The sequence below is a fragment of the Notechis scutatus genome, chromosome 1 (assembly GCF_049901735.1).
Source record: "Notechis scutatus isolate UNSWTSFEM ecotype Mainland chromosome 1, rNotScu1.2, whole genome shotgun sequence".
NCBI classification, from domain to species: domain Eukaryota; kingdom Metazoa; phylum Chordata; class Lepidosauria; order Squamata; family Elapidae; genus Notechis; species Notechis scutatus.
The window spans coordinates 259,202,185-259,223,815 of record NC_142009.1 but is presented as its reverse complement, the minus strand read 5'-3'; the positions used below and the strand labels follow the sequence as shown (position 1 = coordinate 259,223,815).

Here is a 21,631-nt window from a genome sequence, read left to right as displayed (position 1 = left end):
TGTGTGTGTGTGTGTGTGTGTTTGTGTTTGTGTTTGTGTGAAAGAAATAATTGATTTGTGGAATAATTCAGAGGAGAAGTTGCCTAAATATTTTGCATGCCTGAAACCATCCCTGCTGGGGGAAGATAATCAAAATGCTCCATGTAAAGAGTTATTTTACTAAAATAATGTGTTAGTTGAAGGGGCATGTTGACTTTTTTCCTTGAAATGGTTTTTCAGCTTATTCAAAGTAAAACTACTGCAGCTTTAGGAAGAAAATCAGGTCATTTTTGTATTTTCATAAGCTGCAGGCATGTCAGATGGCCTTTTACTATGTATACTGTTTGAAAACTGCTTGTGTCTAAATATGCCATTTCTTTCCTATGCAAAATCTGTTTCCGTAGATTTATACAACAAATTTAATGATCTGTGATCTGTTTTACTCTTTTGGCAAATTTTATACGTGGTGGTATATCCCAGTGTCTGTTATTAACCTCCTCCCCCTTATTAATAAATGGGCTGTTCCTTAGACTGCTGTCTTCAAGGAAAGGCTATACCATATGTACTTTATGGAGGAATCTCCACACCCTTGTCTAGGAATGCCACTTTCCTCACTAGAGTGTGGCAAATACCTATTGGGTTCCCCTAGCTATGTAACAGATTAACTCTCCTGGCTAAACATACGTTTTGGTGGGGTCATCTGGAAACCCAGTGACTTCATCACTGTGTCGATCAGCTGGCGCTGAGCTGTCTATGCAGCAAACAGAGCTCCCTCACTATACATCTTAATTTCACATGGAGTGAGTTCTTTAGGTTAAAAATTCAAATACCCTTTGAAAACACACACTTTAAACTGTGTGGTTTATCTTAATCAAAACTGTATATGACAAACATAAAGCACGTATGTGAAACTTATACAGAATATGTGTCTAATGCACAATTATAGGATCTTTCTGTTGAATTTAATGGCTTTACACCATACTGAGTGCTAACTATGTAATTACCTGGTTTTTCTTGATGCACTTCTATGAGTATTAAAAACACTATCTTCAGATGTAATCTGAATGTTATCAAAATTCATGGCTTTATATTTATTAGCAGTTAAATTCAGAGCTTTATTCGTTTGCTGATTAAACCCAAGAGTTTATTAATATGCAAGAAAATAGGAAGATAGATAGATAGATAGATAGATAGATAGATAGATAGATAGATAGATAGATAGATAGATAGATAGATAGATAGAAATGGAGTGTTTTATTTAAAGGCTTTCTGGCCTTGTAACAGGCAATATTTTATGAAACAACATTTCATGTTTTAAAAGTTTATTCAGATATGTCATTTATTATTCCTAAAGCTGATACACCAATTGAGGAATTCACACCAACGCCAGCCTTCCCTGCCTTGCAGTACCTGGAATCAGTTGATGAAGGAGGGGTAGCATGGCAAGCTGGCTTGAGAACAGGAGACTTTTTGATAGAGGTAGGAAAATATGGTTAATTGTTTTGGTGGGGATGAAAAATGTTATCCCAGTTTAGGGAAACTGGTCTTTCTGTCTATTGGCAGTAAGGCCTACAGGTAGTCCTCAACTTACAACCATTTGTTTGGTGGCTGTTCAAAGTTACAATGCAACATGACTTAACAACCAATCTTCACACAATTAAAACAGCACCCCCATGGTCATGTGATCAAGATTTGAGTGCTTGGCAACCAGCATGTATTTACAATAGTTGCAATGTCCTGGGCTCATGGGATCATCCTTTGCAACTTGCCCAGCACGCTTCTGGCAAGCCAAGTCAATGGGGGAAGCTGGATTTCCTTAATGACCGCATGATTAACTTAACAACTGTGGCAGAAAAGGTCATCAACCTGGCTGCAACTCATTTATCAACTGCCTTGTTTTAACGTCAGAAATTCTGGTGTGCATTGCGGTCCTAAGTTGAGGACTATCTGCAATTAGCCATTCGATGCCATATTACTTTTTGCATATTTGTCTTAATTGTCTTATTTTTAATTTTGTTTTTTTAAATATTAACACAAGTTGTACCATTATAGACATGTAAAACTCTAGACCTCGCTGTGTCCATCCCTGGCAACTTTAAGAGCTGTGACTGTCTGAGGAATTCTGGGAGTTGAAGTCCACAAGTCTTAAAGTTGCCAAGGTTGGACACCCCTGCTCTAGACAACACATTGTTTTACAGGTGAGAAGCCTCCAGGAGAGTGTCTATTAGATTAATTCTTTCTTTACTTTGGGTAAATTTAATTTTAAGAAGAAATGAATTGATGCATTGTATACAGTACTGTGTCTAAAAATGAGTTCTAGTTATTAGACTTACAGTTCACATACATAACAGCAAGTAAGAGCCATTTGGTGTAAAAGTAGTAATTCCATCTTTATGATAGCAGAGACTCCAATATTTTCCGCCTGGCGTCATTGGAAAACTTTGTATATTCATTTTAATGACTGATACCCTGGAGTTTGATTGGTTTTTAATCACTTGAAAGAAAAATGCATCAAATTATTAGGCATCAGAGAGTAAATGTATAAACATGTTTCATAAAAAGGGAGCAGAATTTTGTCAGATATCTAATTTCAAATGTTCATTTTCAAATATAATTTCCAGAGTTAAGGTACTTGTTTTTCTTAAGTTGGTGCATGTGATACCTGGATTAAGATACCTGTACATTTTAGCCTATACTCTCAGTGATAAACCAGACTTCAGAAATAGAAACTGAGATCTTTCTGATTTCTTAACATTGTTTGGGCATTTATATTTGCATTTAGCTGATTTGTTTTCTTGGTTATATTGATTTTAGCAGTATATATTGAAATAAAATGCATTGGATGTTTGGTCTTTCGGTTTGTATAATCTCTGAATATTTGTCTTTATACATTTTTCATAATATTAATTTGCAGATTAATTTTAATACTTGTGTCAATTTGCTTTTTAGAGAGTTTATTTGGGAGATTATTGCATAGATATTACAATTTAAACCTCAACTTCAAGGGCATTTTAATGTTTAGTCATTGTTCATAACGCAGTAACTAACCACTTGTATATGACGGAATATACTGCAAAGGATTCACCTATGGTGGTCATAATTGAAATACATGAGTAGGCAGATCTGAAAACTGAACACATGGCCTGTAAGCTTTTGAGACTTTGTTTTGTGAACAGCAAATATTTGAAGTATTTTTGGGTGTCCTGAGGTTTCAGAATGAGTTTACCATGAAGAATGCATAGATTGCTGCTCAAGAAAACAAGCTCCAAACCTCTTTCTACTGTAAAAGTTGTTAAATGTGGTTTTGGATGCTGGCCAATGCCACAAACTGTAAGTGTATGCCAGCATTGCAGTGATACCTCTCTTGGGTTGCTAAATGATGTAGAGGAATAATTATCTTGGGCGAGCATTCAGTAAAATGTAGAAAGATAAACTCTGAATTTACAAGGAAAGCATATTGGGCTTTGCGTAAAGTAAGAGATTTTCTAGAAACTTACTTCAAACTTTTGGTTATGTAGATCCATATGTCTTTTCAGCTGTACAGATCTTTTGGGGAATATTTTTTTTTCTTTCAGCGGTGGTCTTGAGATATAGTACTGTATATAAACTTTTTTCACTTTAGTTTGTACACATGTAGCAAGTAAACAAGTAAACTATGTGCTTGGAGAACAAGGTTGCAATGTTTACATGTTCTTTGAAAGTAAAGCTTATTGGAAACAATGACATCTAAATAAATTTGAATAGAATTGTTAAATATTCAGAAATCTATGAAACAAATGCTTCCCTTTCAGATGGAACGTCTGCATTGTACAGTAGACAGAGTAATAAATTATTATAATTTGGGAACTGAACAACACCCTTAGCAATTCAAGTAACTGGAAGCAATAAAATTGAGGATTGTTGTAAGGAAGAGAACAGAGTACTAGGTATGTTATTTATAAAAAAAATAATAAAGATGGGATGAAAAACAAGTAAAGAAGAAAAAGAAATGGAAGCTGTCCCAGATGAGGATAGGCATGATCAAGGAGTATGTCTCAAATATTGTTGTCTGTGAAGATTTATAGTACAAGTTCCTAGATCTCAAACATAGAATACTATATCACATACTTGTATAACATTTTATCAAATAAATCCTTTTTTTTTTCATTTAAAATGCTATTAATGTTTTGTCAGATTTCATTTATTTTGGACATCATCTTTAAGGGTCATGGTGAAAGGTATATTTCTATTTATGTAGTAGGACCTCTTATTTCTCTTCCCCTCCACCCACAATTCACCACTGCATTGCATCCTATCAGCTCTGGATGACCCTCTAATCTTTTATAGCAAATTCTCTAGAGAAAAAGAGAATCTCTTCAAAAGTATGATAGAAATATAGCTTTCACCAGCTGGTTACTTTTGGATGCAGCCCAAGATATTAACTCTTTTGTCTAGTACACATTTCAGGTTTTCTATTAAGCCCCGTTATTTTTAAAGATTGCTAACATAACCACATTTTAAAATAAGCCTGTATATTGCCATTTTTCACCCTACTGAAAATAGAGCTCTGCAAAGATTAGCCACTTCAGCCATTTTTTAAATAAGAATATACCCAAAAAAATTGGCTGAGTCAGTCTGTCTTTGGCAGTGGAAAAACAACTACTACTAGGCACTCTATTTCTAAGCAAAGCCTGTCCCAAATAATGCCCATGATGATAGATCAATTGCTTGCACTTTTAATTACGAAGTTAATGTTGCACAATATTAATTCTAAATTATAATATAGGAATCATGAACATTACACTTTAAATACATTTGTCAATGAAGAATAGTTTACTGAATTCACAATTTTTCTGCTAGTATGTATTTAAGGAAGTTGCTTGGATTTTTTTTAAAAATTCCATACATATTTCATCTGAAGAACAATTAATTCCAGTAAGAACACAGTAAGGTTCACATGTTCTTTTCACTGCTGTGAAATTGGATTATGGTAATTTTGGCAGTGACTGGCCTTAATGCTTGTTGCCAAGTGATAGAAAATCCTCAGTGACTCAGATATTTATAATAATATATGCTTGCCCTCAATCTCAGGAATATAGCTGGAGAGCTATTATTGTAAAGGAAAAGTAAACTTTTTAACAATGTGTTTCTGTTATTTCATACAGGTTATTAATGCTTGTACGGGTCTTTTGTTTAAATACATTTTAAACAAAATAATTTCCACTTACGATTTTATAAATGCATTATAAAGGTTTATTATTTCAAATTATTCTTCGAAAAGTTTATTTCCTGATTCAGAAATGAAGTTAAAAGCATGAGGTATAAAAATAAATCATAGATGTTAGTGTTCAACCATTAAATTAGAACAGCACCAAAAACATAACGAAAACTTTAAAAGCCTGTGAGTCTTCAGTAAGAGAGTCCCCAGTTGATACTGCAAAGTTTACAAGGTAGATGCCAGTTACACTTCTCTGTGGAGGATGTTTCACATGTCTGGCACTTATAGCAATAGCACTTAGACTTATATACTGCTTCACAATGTTTTATAGCCCTCTCTAAGTGGTTTACAGAGTCAGCATATTGCCCCCAACAATCTGGATCCTCGTTTTACCAACCTTGGAAGAATGGAAGGCTGAGTCAACCTTAAGCCAGTCAGAATCGAACTCTTGGCAGTGAACAGTGAGTTAACCTGCAGTACTGCAGGCTAACCACTGTGCCACCATAGCTCCTAGTGCTATTACAGCTCCTTTAATAGAACCATGTCTATTCAAAAAAGCTTCCTTTCCCAATGACCAGTGGTGGTATTCAGCCTGTTCGCAATGGATCAGGCGAACCAGTAGCAAGAATTTGGCATGGGTTGCCAAACCAGTAGTAAGTTCTGGCTGGCCACGCCCCCCACCCGGTCGCCCTCCTGCCCGATGCTCGCTCACCCCGCCCGCCTGCCTGACATTCGCCTAAGGTATTTCTCTCTCTTTTTCCATCCCAATAATCAGCTGTAGATAAGATCAGCTATGTCAGGATTCCCCTTGCTGAGGCCCAGGAAGGCAAAAAATGGAGGGAGGAGCTCAGCCTCCTCCTCCCTTTTTTGCCTTCCAGAGCCCCAGAGGAGCCTTGGGGGAGCAAAAACGCCCCCCCCAGAGGCTTTTCTGCGGCTAGGAATCTCCCAAAGTGGAGCTTGGAGGAGTGCTGCATGCCCCTCCCATGCTCTGTTCCTTTTCTTCCTGAGCCCCAGAGGATCCTTAGGGGAGCAAAAACGTCCCCCCAGAGGCTCCTCTGTGGCTAAGAAGCTCCCAAAAACGGGTGAGGGCTGCACAAAAATCCACACCCACCCAGTCACATGACCACACCCACCAAGCCACGCCCACAGAACCAGTAGTAAAAGTTTTTGAATACCACCACTGCCAGTGATCGTATCATTTATTTGGGTGCGCAAGAAACTGGCTGTGTCTTGTTGACCAGCAGAGAGAAGTGGCTTCTTTCTGACAATTTTACTAGTTGGTTCATGCTTAATGATTTTTTAATGCATAATGTGGCAATCATTGTCTGACTACATATTTATAGTGAATGTGTATAATTAATTATAAGTATTGTTCTTTAATAGACCATTTTTGCAGGATCAGCAAGTCAAAGCTTCCAAATATATACCCTGTTTCTCCAACAATATGGCCTCCCCCAATAGGAAGTCCCAGCATGTTTTATAGGCATGAAATGAAATTAAGCCCCTCCCCCCAAATTAAGGCCTATATTAAAACATGCGAAATGGGGGGAATGGTATGGGGGGCTTGACGTTAGGAAGTACTTTTGTTGCACACCCAGATATGGTGCTGCCTGCGTTGACCCCGATACGAAATGCCCCAACGCCGAGGTCAACATCCAAGCCATCACCGCCCACCCACCCGAAGATGCAAGGGGGGGAATTAAGTCACCCCCCAAAAAGACGGCCTAGCCATTTTTTCGGGGCTCAAAAAAAAAAAAAAAGACCCGGCCTTATTATATGAGAAACACGGTACAAATAATTTGTTAGAGTATGTTCAGCATGTTTATTCCTTCTTGGTTATCAATTCTATATTTTAAAAATCCTTAAAAATAATTCTTATGATATCTGGATTTTTGTTTTAATTTTTTAAGTGTGAGAAGTTTTGCTCATTTATCTTTTGTATAGAAATGATTGGCTTGGGGGGGGGAGAGAATTAAAATGTCACTTTATATCCCTTCACTTCTCATTGTACTGCACAGAAATGAAGAATAAAAAGTAATAAACAATAAAGATGAAGAGTAATAAACTACATAACAAGCAGTATATTCTTCCACTGTGCTTACTGGGTAAAATAAAATAAAATGAATGGGACATATCCAGTCTTGGATTCTATGACCATGCCCTCTTAGCCCTAGAGTTCTCCCACCACTGTAAGGAGGTGGACCCTATTTGATCAGCTCATTCCAGGAAACAGCAATAGCAATGGCACTTATATACCACTTTACAGTGCTTTACAGCCCTCTCTAAGTGGCTTACAGAGTCAGCATATTGCCCCCAACAATTTGAGTCCACATTTTACCCACCTCGGAAGGATCAAGGGTGAGTCAACCTTGAGTCTGGTAAGATTTGAACTGCCAAACTGCAGGCAACTGGCAGTCAGCAGAAGTAGCCTGCAGTACTGCATTCTAACCACTATGGCACCTGATAAACCCTGGATGATTCAGAAGCAGCTTGGGTTTCCCCCTGAAACTCTGTTACATGGTTCTGCAGAGGCTCTTGTTCAATATGGAGATGTGGATCATATAACATCTATGTGGAGTCTTTGTGCATGGATCTCCTAGAGCTTCATGGTTTACTAAGCAGCTCAGAGAGATGGAGTGACATAAGAGTGTCACTGGAGAAAGACAAAGAGAGAGGGTGACTGAGCATAGATAAGAGCCTATACTAAGACTTAACCTTGTGTTGATAAGGGCGGTGAAGCGTAATTACTTCTCTGACCTCATTGCATCTGCAAGTAGCAGACCAGTTTCCCAGTATTGGTAACCATGTTCCTTCTGGATAAGGAGGAGCTGAGGAAGCCCTAGCTGGGTTGTTGTGAGGAATATTTGCACTATCTGTCAGATAAAATAATTCAACTACACTCGAACTGGACTCTGGCTAGACAGAGCCCCTGAGCCTTGTTATCTGGAAAGAGTTTGAGCCAGTTGTTCTCAAAGAAATGGACAGGGCCCTTAGACCTTAGCCACCTTTGTTATGGACCAATGCCCCTCCTGGTTGGTCAAGGTCTTCAGGAGGTGACATATGGTTGAGTCCAATCAGTGATTAATACCTCTTTATGGAGGAGGCGGAACTGCCTGCTCTGAAGGAGGTGGTGGCTCACCCTTTCTCAAGAGGCCATCCTTGGACCCCAAATTTTTACACAACCTTTGTCCATCCTCCAATCTTCCCTTTTTAGTGAAGGTTGTTGTGAGAATGGTTGGCACACAGCTACAGGGAACCTGGATAAAGAGGGTTATCAAGACCCTTTTCAGGCTACAAGACAACACTGAAACAGCATTCTAGTCCTCCTAAAGCTCTCAGCAGCTCTCAGTACTATGGGGATGATATTCTTTTGGACCCACTCAAGAATTGGTAGTGTAGTGGTTCTTCTTCCTCTGTATTGTATTGCAGTGGTTCTACTTCCTCTGTGTTGGGTTGCAGTCAGTGTTGATAGCAATGAAGAAGTTGAGCCCCTAGCTTCTGAAATGTGGATTACCTCAGGGCTCGAGCTTTTCACCTCTCTTTTTCAACATCCATATGAAACTACAGGGTGAGTCATCTATTGGTATAGGGTACAGTATCATCAGCATGCTGATGATACCGAATTATAAATCTACACCCCTAGTCAGACAGGCAATGCTGTTGGGATGCTGGCCATGTGCCTAAAGGCTGTAAGGTTTGGATGGGGAGGAACCAGCTTCGACTCAACCCTGTCTGCGTGTTGTAAGTTGAAAGCAGAAAGCCACTATGATGGCTGAAACAGTAAAAGCAGATTTTCTTGTGATAGAAAATTTACTTCATTTGGGTAAACTCATTTTTTTGCCCTTAGCCTCTCAGGAAAGCTAGACTGTTAAAAGGTGGAGAAATTTGCTAATTATAGTAAAAACTAGCAGAAAATTACCCAGTTTTATTATATTTAAATATGATGAATTTGCAATAATAAATTGTTTTACTGCTTGCATGTGCTAGAGCAATTACTACACATACACCACAAGCTATAATAACTTCCTAAAATCAAACAAAATAGAAAACTAGTACTTTTTTGCATTCATTGCATGTCATTCATCCATGTCATACTGTAAATTATTTATTTGATTTTGGCACTACCTGATTCAAGATTGACTGTGGAATTGTGTACAAGCAGAAATGTATGTATGTACATTGTATGAGGTGTAATTGGGACTTCAGGAAAATCCCATTTAAACTATTACTTATCTGAAAATATACAGGTTAAATATAACTATGTTTCTTAAACTACATATGAGATCTAGTTTAGGGTAGTGGTTAAGGCACCAGGCTAGGGATTTGGGAAACTGTTCCAGTCCTATCTTAAGCTCAAAGTTGACTGAATGACTTTGGGATGAACATTCTCATCTCTAGGAAGAAGGGAATGGAAAACCACTTCTAAAAGTTTGTTCTAAAAATGCTGGGGGTCAAGATTGACTGACAGGTACCCACCCTCCTCAAGTTAATATAATTCCACTTGACTTCTACGGTGCGCAGCTCTGTTCCAACAAATATATAATTTATTTATGTTAGTCAGTTCTAATGTATCATCTTCTTGTTGGGATAGGTTCTGAGTCCAAGATGCACTTTTTAAGAGCAAACATCTCCATGACGTTTCTAAAATTTTGGTAACTTTTACAGTGCTGCGATTGGTATCAGAAGCCAAGAGATTTCAGTGTGTTTAGGAGACTCTGATTGTTTGAAAGGAATAGTGCTATTTACTGTCTGTAATTACATCATTAAAAGTTAAAGGTTTCCCCTGTCCAGTTGTGTCTGACTCTAGGGGGTGGTGCTCATTTCCATTTCTTAGGTGAAGGAACCAGTGTTGTCCGTAGACACTTCTGTAATCATGTAGTTAGTACTTAATTAGCATGCTTTTGAATTGCTAAGTTGGCAGGAGCTGGGGAAAGGATAGGAGCTCACCCCATCATGTGGCACTTGGGTCTCGAATCTGGGCTGCCAGCTTTCCAGCTCAGAAGTTCAGCATTTTTAACCACTAAGCCATTGCCCCTACCCAATTATATCATTATAATTATTACATTAAAAAGACCCTCAACCTTTTACTTGTCACTTTATCTCATTTGTTCCTTTGTTTTATTCTACTTATTAGCTGTACAAATATGCATTTTCTTTTTTTCCTTTTAATACAGTCTTTGACAATACATTTATAAATCAATAAAAATTCCAAATTTGAAGTCCTTTAAAATTGTCTACCTATGCCAACTTGCTGCCCCCATGTTATGAACGAAACTCTCGTGATTTATAAAAGAAACTGGCAACACAGAGTCTGCTTTTGTGTTTTCAGACAGCATGCTTGGTAGCTCACCAAAACTAAAGAAGGTCACTCTATAAGTCACTTTTTAAGGTGATTGCTTTGAAGTATATTTTAAGGTTTGCAGCTGCCATGATTACTATTTGTATCTGTATACATGAGATGCATTTATAGTACAGGTAGTCTTCAACTTATAACGACAAGGGACCCCAAAATTTCTGTTGTTAAATGAGACATTCGTTAAGTGAATTTTGCCCCATTTTATGACCTTTCTTGCTGTAGTTGTTAAGTGAATCACTGCAGTTATTAAGTTAGTAACACGGTTGTTAAGTGAATCTGGCTTGCCCATTGACCTTGTCAGAAGGTCGCAAAAAGTAATCACATGACCCTGGGACACTGCAACCAACATATTGGTTGCATTGACCTCACCCCTTTCCTGAGAGGTCTGTAGGGGGCGTGCATAAGCGCACCAACATGCCTACCGTCCCTGTCCTATTGTTTCTTTTATATATATATTTTATTTTTCTTATATGTATCCATGTATTCATAACTATGTTTTTACTTATACCTATTATCTTGTAAGCAATTGACAAATAAAAAATAAATAAATAATAAAATAAATAAAATAAATATGAGTCAGTTGCCAAGCACCTGAATTTGGATCCTATGACTGGGAATGCAGCAACAATTTTTCAAACTTACTGCAATAAGTTTAAAAAATGGTCTTAAGTCAATTTTTTCAATGCCATTGTAACTTCAAACAGTCACTAAAAGAACTGTTGTAAGTCAAGGACTACCTATATAGATGCAGATATATAGTAGTTGGAAATATTCAAGCAATCAACTGCTTGGAATTTGTTGGAGGTAGGGATTTCCTCCTGCTGCAAATTGTAGGTTTCTAAGGGGCAATTTTTCTTAGGACTACAGCAGGGGAAGAAAATGCTCTTGAAAATCCCTCTCAGTGTCCTTCTTTCTTTTGAAATGCTGATAATTATAAGCCTTCCCTCTCCAGCAGCTATTTCTTTTTAAAAAACACACACACACATGAAAAGCAAAGGCACATTTAATCCTACATCCAATTTGACCATGAATGTTAAGTACTCATGATACTCAGGATGGGGTTTGCTGATTATAGAATAAATGTGTATTGAGATACTTTCTCTCTCATCTTTATATCTTGACATTAGATTGAATTGAATTGCGCTGGGAGCTGCCCATGGGAATGAATGAACACTATTAAGCTCCTTACTAAACACCAAGCGAAGGCAATGTAGAAGGTTTTTTTGTTGAGCAGATAAACATCCTAGTTCCTTTTTGTTGTCTTGATAATCTTTTCATATGTGCTTAAATGCATTTTTATGCCTCCTGTTCTAATAGCCTTAGATCAACTACCAAAGCAGGAGAGAGTAGAAAAAGATTAAGAATTATTAATAAAACATATTGCTGAATTTTTTTCCTGCCTAAATGCTATCCTAAAGAAAACCATCTTCACTGTTTTTCTAAAGATACTGTAAATGTTAGGGGTATTCTCTCTCTCTCTCTCTCTCTCTCTCTCTCTCTCTCTCTCTCTCTCTCTCTCTCTCTCCTCTCTCCCTCCCTCCCTCCCTCCCTCCCTCCCTCCCTCCCTCTGACTCATTCCTGCCCCCAGTTTAATTTTGTAACTTCACATAAAATTAGCAATATAATCAAATGTATATCCATAAAATGTATTAATTTTATATCTGTTGAATAACCATGGTTTCCATGAAACAAAACCCTCATGTGAAACATTTAAAAATCTGTTGATTAACAATTGTAGCTGGATTGAAATAATGGATGTAGTGTAAATACAGTCTGCATATGGTGTCTAATAAAAATATAACTTTGATTGTGAAGACTAGAGGGACTTTTAGGCAGAGGTACAGATTTGATCAAATCTTGAGTTGCCTCTTGGTGATCAAATAATTCTATTCCTTCGTATTTTCCATTGTATGACATCCTGGTCTCCTTTTATTGTAGTTGTATGGTTTGGTAGAATGGGAATCCCTATTTGCAGAAAGTGAATCTTATTAAGGAAATTAAGCACTTGATACTTTTGTCAGGCTCTGGGAACACAGTCATAGGGAGCTTCTGGTTTGACCTACCCCCTGGTGCCTGGTATCTAGCCATTATGACCGGACGTTTGCACCGGACGTTTACAAATACAGAACAGTAGGTAGCTCAACAGTTGCCACTTTGAAAAATACTTTTTGTGGACAAACATACAGACATGTTTCTCAGAGCAGAAAAAGCTTTTGTTTTGAGTGCAAAAGTAAGAAGTCAATATAAAGTGACTGTTGGTAGCTAGCAAATTTGCTCAGATTGGTTGAGTCATCTCTTGTCTATTGTTTTGGTGTCAGTTCTCTGTGAAGAATTGGGGAAGGGGGGAAAGGCACTCAAGTTGTACATGAGTCTTGGTGACCACAAATGATCATGCCCTCCTTTGTTTTCATTTTGAAGCCAAAGAGCTTTGGAAAGAGAAAAGCTGGAAATGAATCCAGTCATTCTCTCCACTGATGGAAAGTATGCAAAGATCCACTTAGGTGCCATTAAATTTTAGCCTAATATATTAGACCCTGCTTTGTGTCTAAAGCTAATTTAAATTTTGCCTTGAAGAAAAGTATTGATGGCTAAATTCTTTTGAAATTGGATCCAAAGTTTGCTGAACACCTTTGCTGAAAGCAACAAACTTCCTTGCAAGGATGAAAGGGTTAATGATGAAGAGTTATATCATTGCACTATGACATCTCTTAGGGGTCTGAAATCTTGTTAATTTTATTTTATTGTAAAGGGTTTTTTCTAACTTACTGCTTAGTTTCATCATAATGCATTGAATCTATTGAGGAAAAGTTCTATTTCCTAATTTCTTCCATATCTGCTGCACAAGCTTTGTTGCATGTATATGTCCAGATATTTGTTTCACAATAATAGAATTGTGATAACATTTTTATATGGTTGTTGCTGAGTTATTTTCTTCTTGCTGGGCATCTGGGTTGGACTGAGTCTAAGACAGTTAATAATTTTTTCTGTGTTGCAATAGATATTGGAAGCCAGGGGTTTCAACTCACTTAAGTGTAGAGTTCCTGGTTGTTTGTGGTACCATGAAGGTGGCTATTCAAGGCTATTTACTGTCTTCTTATAGTTGTCATATTTTTTAAATATTTTTTTAAAAATCTGTCTTATTTAATCTTACTTCTTACATTTTAATGTAGTCTTTGTTTCTCAGTGTATTACTTAATCAATGAAAGTTCTACTTACAAGATTGCTCTCTCCACCAGCCTGGGTTATAGAAGAGGCTGGCAGCACTGGCTCTGTTTATTTATTCTCATTTTATTTATCTCTATTCATTGAACAGCCATCTATCATCAACTTATGGGCTTTTAGTTGGATGTGCACTGAAAACCATTATTATGACAGATTCTGACATTTCATTTTAGTTTTTACATTCATAATTAAATCTATGTTTTCACTTTTCTACATTGTCTGTTCCAGAGGATCAAACTACTTTCAGTTGAATCCCTTATATTCATTTGCCTCCTCTTAATTTCACAAAGAAATTTCTTTTATTTTCCTCATTACATTATTTCCTCATTACATATACACTTTACCAATTGCTCTCTTACATTCCAAGTAATAATTTTCCATTTGTTATGGTTGGCACAAAATGTGTCTATAAAAATTCATCTCCACTACCCCTAATGGGTGTCATCAACTGAAGCTTTCATATTTTTAATATTTTTAGTAAGATAAGGAATGGATTAGATCCCTAGTCATATATGCCCCATGGGCAGCACTTGGAGACTGCTCGTGCATGCTATTATTTGTTTTTGTTTCTGAATAATACACAATCCCAGATCTTGTGGTCTCTATAGATTATGGTTTAGCAGAATTTGAGAACATTGTTAAGCTTTGTTCAATAAATTATAATTAAGCAACCTTAGTTAGAACTCTAATTAAAAAAACTATTAACACGCTGTGTAAACAAAGTCAATCTCTTATAAAATTTCATTCTACTGTTCATCACTATCATAACTAAAAATTTAAATTACTAGAGTTGGTTCTATATGTAAACTGACTACCTAACATTTTTAGAATTACTCATATTAACACCTATGACAAAAGCCTCTTCTTCCAATGCTTGGAAGGCAACAAAAGAAAATACTTTCTTGCTTTTAATCAAGTCACACCAGATTATTTCCTTGGATACTCTAATTAAGGATAGATTTATTTATCAGTTACACTTGAAACACAGCAGCATATCTGCCTCATCACTTAATAATATTCACTTAGCTACGCTGTCAGTATATTATCACCCAATTAACAATAAGCAGCTATTCTTGTGGCATATTTCCTCAATTTTTCCACTGTTTTGTTTTGGTATGAATTTTATTGATCATCAGTTTAAGCACTTTGAACCTTCCATGCCTAGTTTCAAGCAAAAACCTGAAAAGGATGCAGCTGCCTTAAAGAGATCCAGCACATGAAATGCCATGCATCCCAGAGCACTTGAAGGAAAAATTCATGATAGTTAGTGTTGCTGCTGCATTTCCCCCTAATTTGGTGATATAGGAAGTTTGATTCTTTTAAAAATGTGCTAAAATATTTTCTGATTTGTTTGTTTGTCTTATGATTTTTATATTTAGTGTAACAATTAATTTATTAAAACAATTAATAGCTTCTGGAGGAAAGTTTAATAAAATTGCTGTTGTTGTGTATAGCACCTTCTTCTATTAAGATTAGAAAATACCTTGTAAATGGATGCTGTAGAAATCACTGTGAAAATATTGTTCTTCTAATATGCTAGATAAAAGCAAAAAGTCTACTCTAGATTTTCTTTAAAAAGTAAGGTTTAATAAACATTTGTTTCTCTACTTAAATCAATGAGTTGAAAGCTAGTTGTCTACTGTATTCTAAAAGTATTTGGAAAGCATTTTTTGACTTGGAAGAAGTCAAGGATTAAGACATAGCACATTCACAAAGGACTTCCTTAAACATTTCTCTATTCTTGGATCACCAACATGGTATCCCTGGCACGCTTCTGCTCTATCTTACTTTCTAAAGAAAAGGAAATATTTAACCTCATAATTTCAGCATCACTGGGAAATACACAACAGAAGCTTCAATTGGCAAGAAAATCTTTTCCACACATAAATAATGTTCATATCTTTGGCTTTCTCCTTGGTTCTGATTTATGTTTTTCATGATCCAAAAGGTTTGTGGTGCATAAATCCATTAGCCCAGTCTTTTCCAGTTTGATATATCTGGAGGTCACTGGATTGAGGAAGCCTGATTTAAATTCTGATAGCTTTTAGCCTTAGAGCCGTTACAGTAAAGGCTAGAGAGTCATTCATTTTCTGTAGTCCTACTGTGAATCAGTTGTGATATTGAAGCTTATTAATATGAACATCATTAATTCCAATGGAATTATTTAAGAGGCAGTATCTTGATGGAATAGCACATATTATATTAAATGGCATCTTCAGCTGATTAAAAGGTAAAGTGGCATACATTTAATAATTATGGGGAAAAATTCATTGACTCTCAGAACTGTAGAATTCAGAGACTCATAAGATAAACCTCTTTTCTAATTAAGCAAGTAATATCCACTGCAAACAATCATTTATTGAATATGCATGTGTTCTATTCACTTGTGGTAACTATTATACAGTTCAATAACTTTTCTGATTCATTCTAGAGAATGAAAAGTCACCAATCTATTTTAACATATCACTTTTGAATGGTTAAGTAATTGTACATTATCAAGTAATTGAACTCAGGGTAGCATGCTACATTTAAATTTTAATAATTGCAAAAAAGAAAAAAGAAATTTGTTTTTAGGGATACATCCTCCCCTTCTCTTTCATTTGGATTGCCAATTCTGCATCAAATATTAATAATTGCTATTGGCTTTTGAATGCTAAAAACTATATTTCATATGTGATTGTTGTGTGACATACTGTAAATAAGAGAACTATTCTTGCTTGAATTTAGTTAGACTTTGTGGATATACAGTACAGTCAATTTTGCCTTTGTAGCATATCCAGCAAAGAGAAAAATAATGAAAGTTACTAGATTGTGTCCAATCTAAAGTTCTCTTTTGGGGCAGAAATGACCAAGGTTATATTGCAGGGAAAATGAAGGGAAAAAAAGAAAAGAAAGAAATGAAGATGGCCAATAGCAAGGTAGATAGGCTTCATTACAGTGATGATGGGTATACCATTGCAAGACCCAAGCGGACCAGGTTGGGGAAAGATCATCTGGAGAAGGTCTTTCTACTGTATGTAGTCCCTAGAAATCAACATTGATGTGATGCCACGTAATCAATCAGATGCATGTCCAACACAGCTTTAGAACTGTGTTAATTAAGATTACAGTAGAAGTGAGACAGTGACCAGCTTTGGATTGTTATATTGCTTCCTGAAATTAATGTTAATCTAAACAGGGCTGATTCCTCTGATAAACAAGGTTAACTTTCAGTTTTCATGGAAAATACATATCAGAGAAAAATTGACTTCATATAGCTTCTCTGGTGGGACATTCCAAAGGGTAGAATATAACAACAGACAAACACCAAAGAGGAAGCATGAAGACTTCCAGATACAGAATGGCAGCTTGTATAGCAATATACACCTTGGAGGCTTAGCTTCAGAACCAGGCTGGCTGACCCTTGCCAATCCCTAAAACATTATAGACATTTGTCCTAGCCAAATTTGATGCACTGCCATAAATAGTCACTGAAGGCAGATGCCAAAAGATTCCCTACTATAAAAGAATCTGCCCTTGTGATTGATGAGTGTCACATCTTACTATACTGTACTTTTGATGGGGATTTACATGCTGTATGAATTAGATTCTGCATTTTTAAAAAATGCGGAACATATAGTTTTGTACAATTGTTTATTTATTTTTACCCGGCAGTCTATACGGCAATTGTTACTTACAATGTGGCCACATTTTGCCCATTAATTGTGAAGAACAACAGCAAATACTATCCAACATGCTGAGTTCCTTTTTAAAAAATAAACACTATTTTAGAAAAATATCTTCATATAAATGATTTGTTGTGGTCTCTTTGATTCTTTCCTACTATTGTTTCTATGAATTATGAGGGGTTTTATGTATATATGCTGGTTTAATACCATAATAAAACATTTACGGATGGCCCTTGCTTAATGACAGCTCATTTAGTGACTTTCAAATTTAAGATGATGTTGAACAAGCGATACTGATAACTGGTTCTTGAAGTTTCAACCATTTCAGCATCCATTCAACGTAGTCACAATCTAGATGCTTGGTACCTGACTCGCAATGACAAGACTGCAGCCTATCATAGCCACAGATCATCTTTTGTGATCTTCATTGCCAACCTCCAATGCAAAGACAATGGGAAAGCCAGCAGGAGGTCATAAATGGAGACTGTGTCACATCACACTTAATGTAAGTGTGGAATTTGCTCAATGTGTCCCATCCCTTTAATTTTCCTGAAATCCTTTAAGACCTGATTATGCCATCAGGCCTAGGGGCCCCAGGAACCTGGAGACAAATTTAGTGAGGTGTATGTAGTTATACTCTCTTTGCTTGTTTTGTGTGTGTGTGTGTGTGTAATAAATTAAATAATGATGACAGTAGGAATTACTGTCACTAGACAGCACAGTCACATGATGTGACTGCGTTGCTTAGCAATGGAAATTCTTGTTCCAACGGCTGTTGTTAACCAAGGACTACCATATTTACCATTGCTTCATCTAAATCAAATGGGATATATTGCATGAACTGATTTTGTTATGTGCTTTTTGCTGGTAGTATTCTATTTTTCATTGTCCATGTTATTCTGTCATAAAATATTATTGCTTTGGGTATGGAAAGCAAGCAGTGCAAATATTATAATTCAAATCTGTGTGGAAGGTTTAGTCCTGGTGGAACAATAGTGACTCATTGCACACGTGGATGAAGGTGAAATTGACCTTTCTGTTCTTTCTTATATGCCTGTAAGATTTTGGTACTAAATACTGCAAAATGCTGCAACAATAGGACCTTTTCTTTTGATTTTTTTTTAAAACTACTCAGAAATGGTTTTGGCGTACCAAGAGGGCAGGACCTTTGAAAAAGTCTTCTCTTCAGAATATCTTGGCAAGCATTTTCCCTTAACAATATAGAATAGAATAATAGAGTTAGAAGGGACCTTGGAGGTCTTCTAGTCCAATCCCCTGCCTAGGCAGGAAATCCTACACCACTTCAGACAAATAGTTATCCAACATCTTTTTAAAAACTTCCAGTGTTGGAGCATTCACAACTTCTGGAGGCAAGTTGTTCCACTGATTATTTGTTCTGTCAGGAAATTTCTCCTTAGTTCTAAGTTGCTTCTCTCCTTGATTAGTTTCCACCCATTGCTTCTTGTCCTCCCCTCAGGTGCTTTGGAGAATAGCTTGACTCCCTCTTCTTTGTGGCAGCCCCTGAGATATTGGAATGCTGCTATCAGCATTCTTTTCATTAGACTAGACATATCCAGTTCCTGCAACCGTTCTTCATATGTTTAGCTTCCAGTCCCCTAATCATCTTTGTTGCTCTTCCCTGCACTCTTTCTAGAGTCTCAACATCTTTTTTACATCGTGGCGACCAAAACTGAATGCAGTATTCCAAGTATGGCAGTATTCCAAACTGACAAACATGCAACCCCTCAATATTTGTACTAAATACAAATACTAAGTACTAAAAATTATGTCATCATGGAGATTTATTTTTCCCCTCAAGCTATCCATACTGTGTTGCACAAATTTTGAGACAAAAGACTACCTTGTTGTCATCGGTCTCCGACTTTCCCTTGTAACCTGACAAGATTTAATCACATGGAATTATTGGTTTAGAGGTAAGCTTGTAAAAACATAGATTGCTGATATCAGTGTCCATAGGGCTTGGCTACTCAAATTACAAATATGTAGCTGGATCTAGATTGCTAAATCTTGATTTGTAAAACAAACATCATTGTTAGGGCCAGAAAATCCCATTTCATTTTCAATTTTTCTTTTCCTTATGAGATTCTTGTTGGCTTTAAGCTTGTTAGCAGAATCTCTTCTCTTTAAAATTTTCACAAATGTAACACTTGAATGTTGTGGAAGTATGACAAAATGTTTCATGCATGTGTATATAAAAAACTGTGAAATGCATTCGTGATTATAAACGGGGGGAAAATAAACATAAAAGATAATGGTTTCCCTGTTAGCCATGTCCGACTCTAGGGCATGAAGCTCATCTCCATTTCTTGGCTGAGGGAGGCAGTGTCCTGTGAAGACAATTTCCATGATCATGTCAACAACACCTACTGCAAAACTGTAAAGATGTTCCTACAAGGCATTGTATTTTTAAAGGGTTGAAGGTGATGTACAGGTCTATTGGAGAGTATTTTTCCCTTCATTCAGCCTTTCTGGTGAAAATTTACATAGTTTACAGCTGTAAAAATCATGAGCTTAATAATACATGTTTTTGTCTGTTTGATGCCTCTGCATTTTAATATTTTATTTAGATTTACCATAGTCTTTCAAGTAACACATGTCTATTTTATGGCCACAACTATCTCTATGAAATTTTGAGCATAGAGAAATAAAAGCTGTTACTGTTTCAACTACTTCATTTATTGGCATTGTGTTTTAACATCTTCTAGGGTTCCATATTTTTTTTTGACTGATTGTTTTTCATATTGAGAGGCAGTCTGACATTCATTCTCTCATTTCACTTTCAGTAAGAAATTCATTTTCAGCAGAAGTTACTGAAGTTTCTTGAAATAATTCTTCTCCTTGTTCTCCATACTCTTCTTCCTCTTCGTCTTCCTCTTCCTCCTCTTCCTCCTACTCATATTCCTACTCCTACTCCAATATATTCTGCTGATATGTTAAATAGTCTGATAACGTTGGGACACTGGTTTTTCTTATTCTGAACATTTAGTTATTCCATACTCCATTCTAACTGTTACTTCCTGGTCATCATATAAGTTGCTCAATAGATGGATGAACAGGTCTAGCACATCATAATTTCACTGACATTGAATTTACAGAAGCTCAAAGAAGCAGTTAGTGACAAATAATTTTGGTGATCTAATGTCATTTGGATCACTAAGAATCCAAAATAACTGAAAACAACATTATGGAACCATGTATCCCTCATCCTCTATATGTGCACTTGATTTTTTGTTTCTAAATAAGACCTTGCATTTGTTTGCTTATTTATTTGTTCAATTTTTCTAGCTGCCCACTCAGACATGACCCTGGGTGATTTACAGTGGTTAAGCAGAACAACAATTTAAAAAAACATAAAAGCAGCCATGCTTGTGACGGTGGGAGAATCTATCACAATTGCTCAAATTCATAAATAAGCTGGGATGATATTCTGGCTCAGTGCCTGAGGAATGAAACAGGTTTTCAGAGGTTGTTTTTTTCTTTTTGGAAGGATAGTAGTGCAGGGGTTCACAGATATTCAGGAAAATGTTAAATTTCATTCTGTTACTTTCAACTTTTTTCTCAAGCTTAGTTTTCTTAGCACCCTACCCAATTTTATATCATCTCCAAATCTGACATGTATTCTACCCATCTCTTTAAATAAGTCATTTACAAAATCATTAACAGATCATGCCAGACTAATCTTATTGCATTCTTTGACAAAAGTGACAAAATTAGTGGACCAGAGGAATGCTGTCAATATAATTTATTTGGACTTCAGTAAGGCATTTGACAAAGTAGACCATAACTACTACTTGATAAAATAGAAAAATGTGGGTTAGACAGCATCACCACCAGGTGGATTCATAATTGGCTGACCAACCACACTCAACATGTAGTCCACAATGGAACTGCATCTACATGGAGAGAGGTATGTATGGGCTCTGTTTTAGGCCCAGTACTGTTCAACATATTCATCAATGATTTGGATGAGGGGATAAATGGGGAACTCATTAAATTTGCAGGTGACACCAAGCTAGCAGGAATAGCCAACACTCTGGAAAATAAGCTTAAGATACAGAAGGATCTTGGCAGACTTGAACATTGGATGCTTATCTAACAAAATGAAATTCATTGATGAAAAAAGTAAGGTTCTACATTTAGGCAAGAAAAACAAAATGCACAGGTACAGTATATGTGGTACCTTGCTCA

At 36.5% G+C, this 21,631-nt stretch overlaps 1 protein-coding gene across 9 annotated transcripts in view; it reads left to right on the top strand.

The window, feature by feature from the left end:
* Positions 1-21,631, top strand: part of SHANK2 (SH3 and multiple ankyrin repeat domains 2) — a 381,276-nt gene that overhangs the window by 229,009 nt on the left and 130,636 nt on the right. For all 9 annotated transcript variants that reach the window (XM_087951165.1, XM_026664726.2, XM_087951160.1 and 6 more), the window contains one exon: positions 1,334-1,458. In XM_087951165.1, the coding sequence (XP_087807291.1) occupies positions 1,334-1,458 (125 nt within the window). The remainder of the gene's footprint in view (positions 1-1,333; positions 1,459-21,631) is intronic.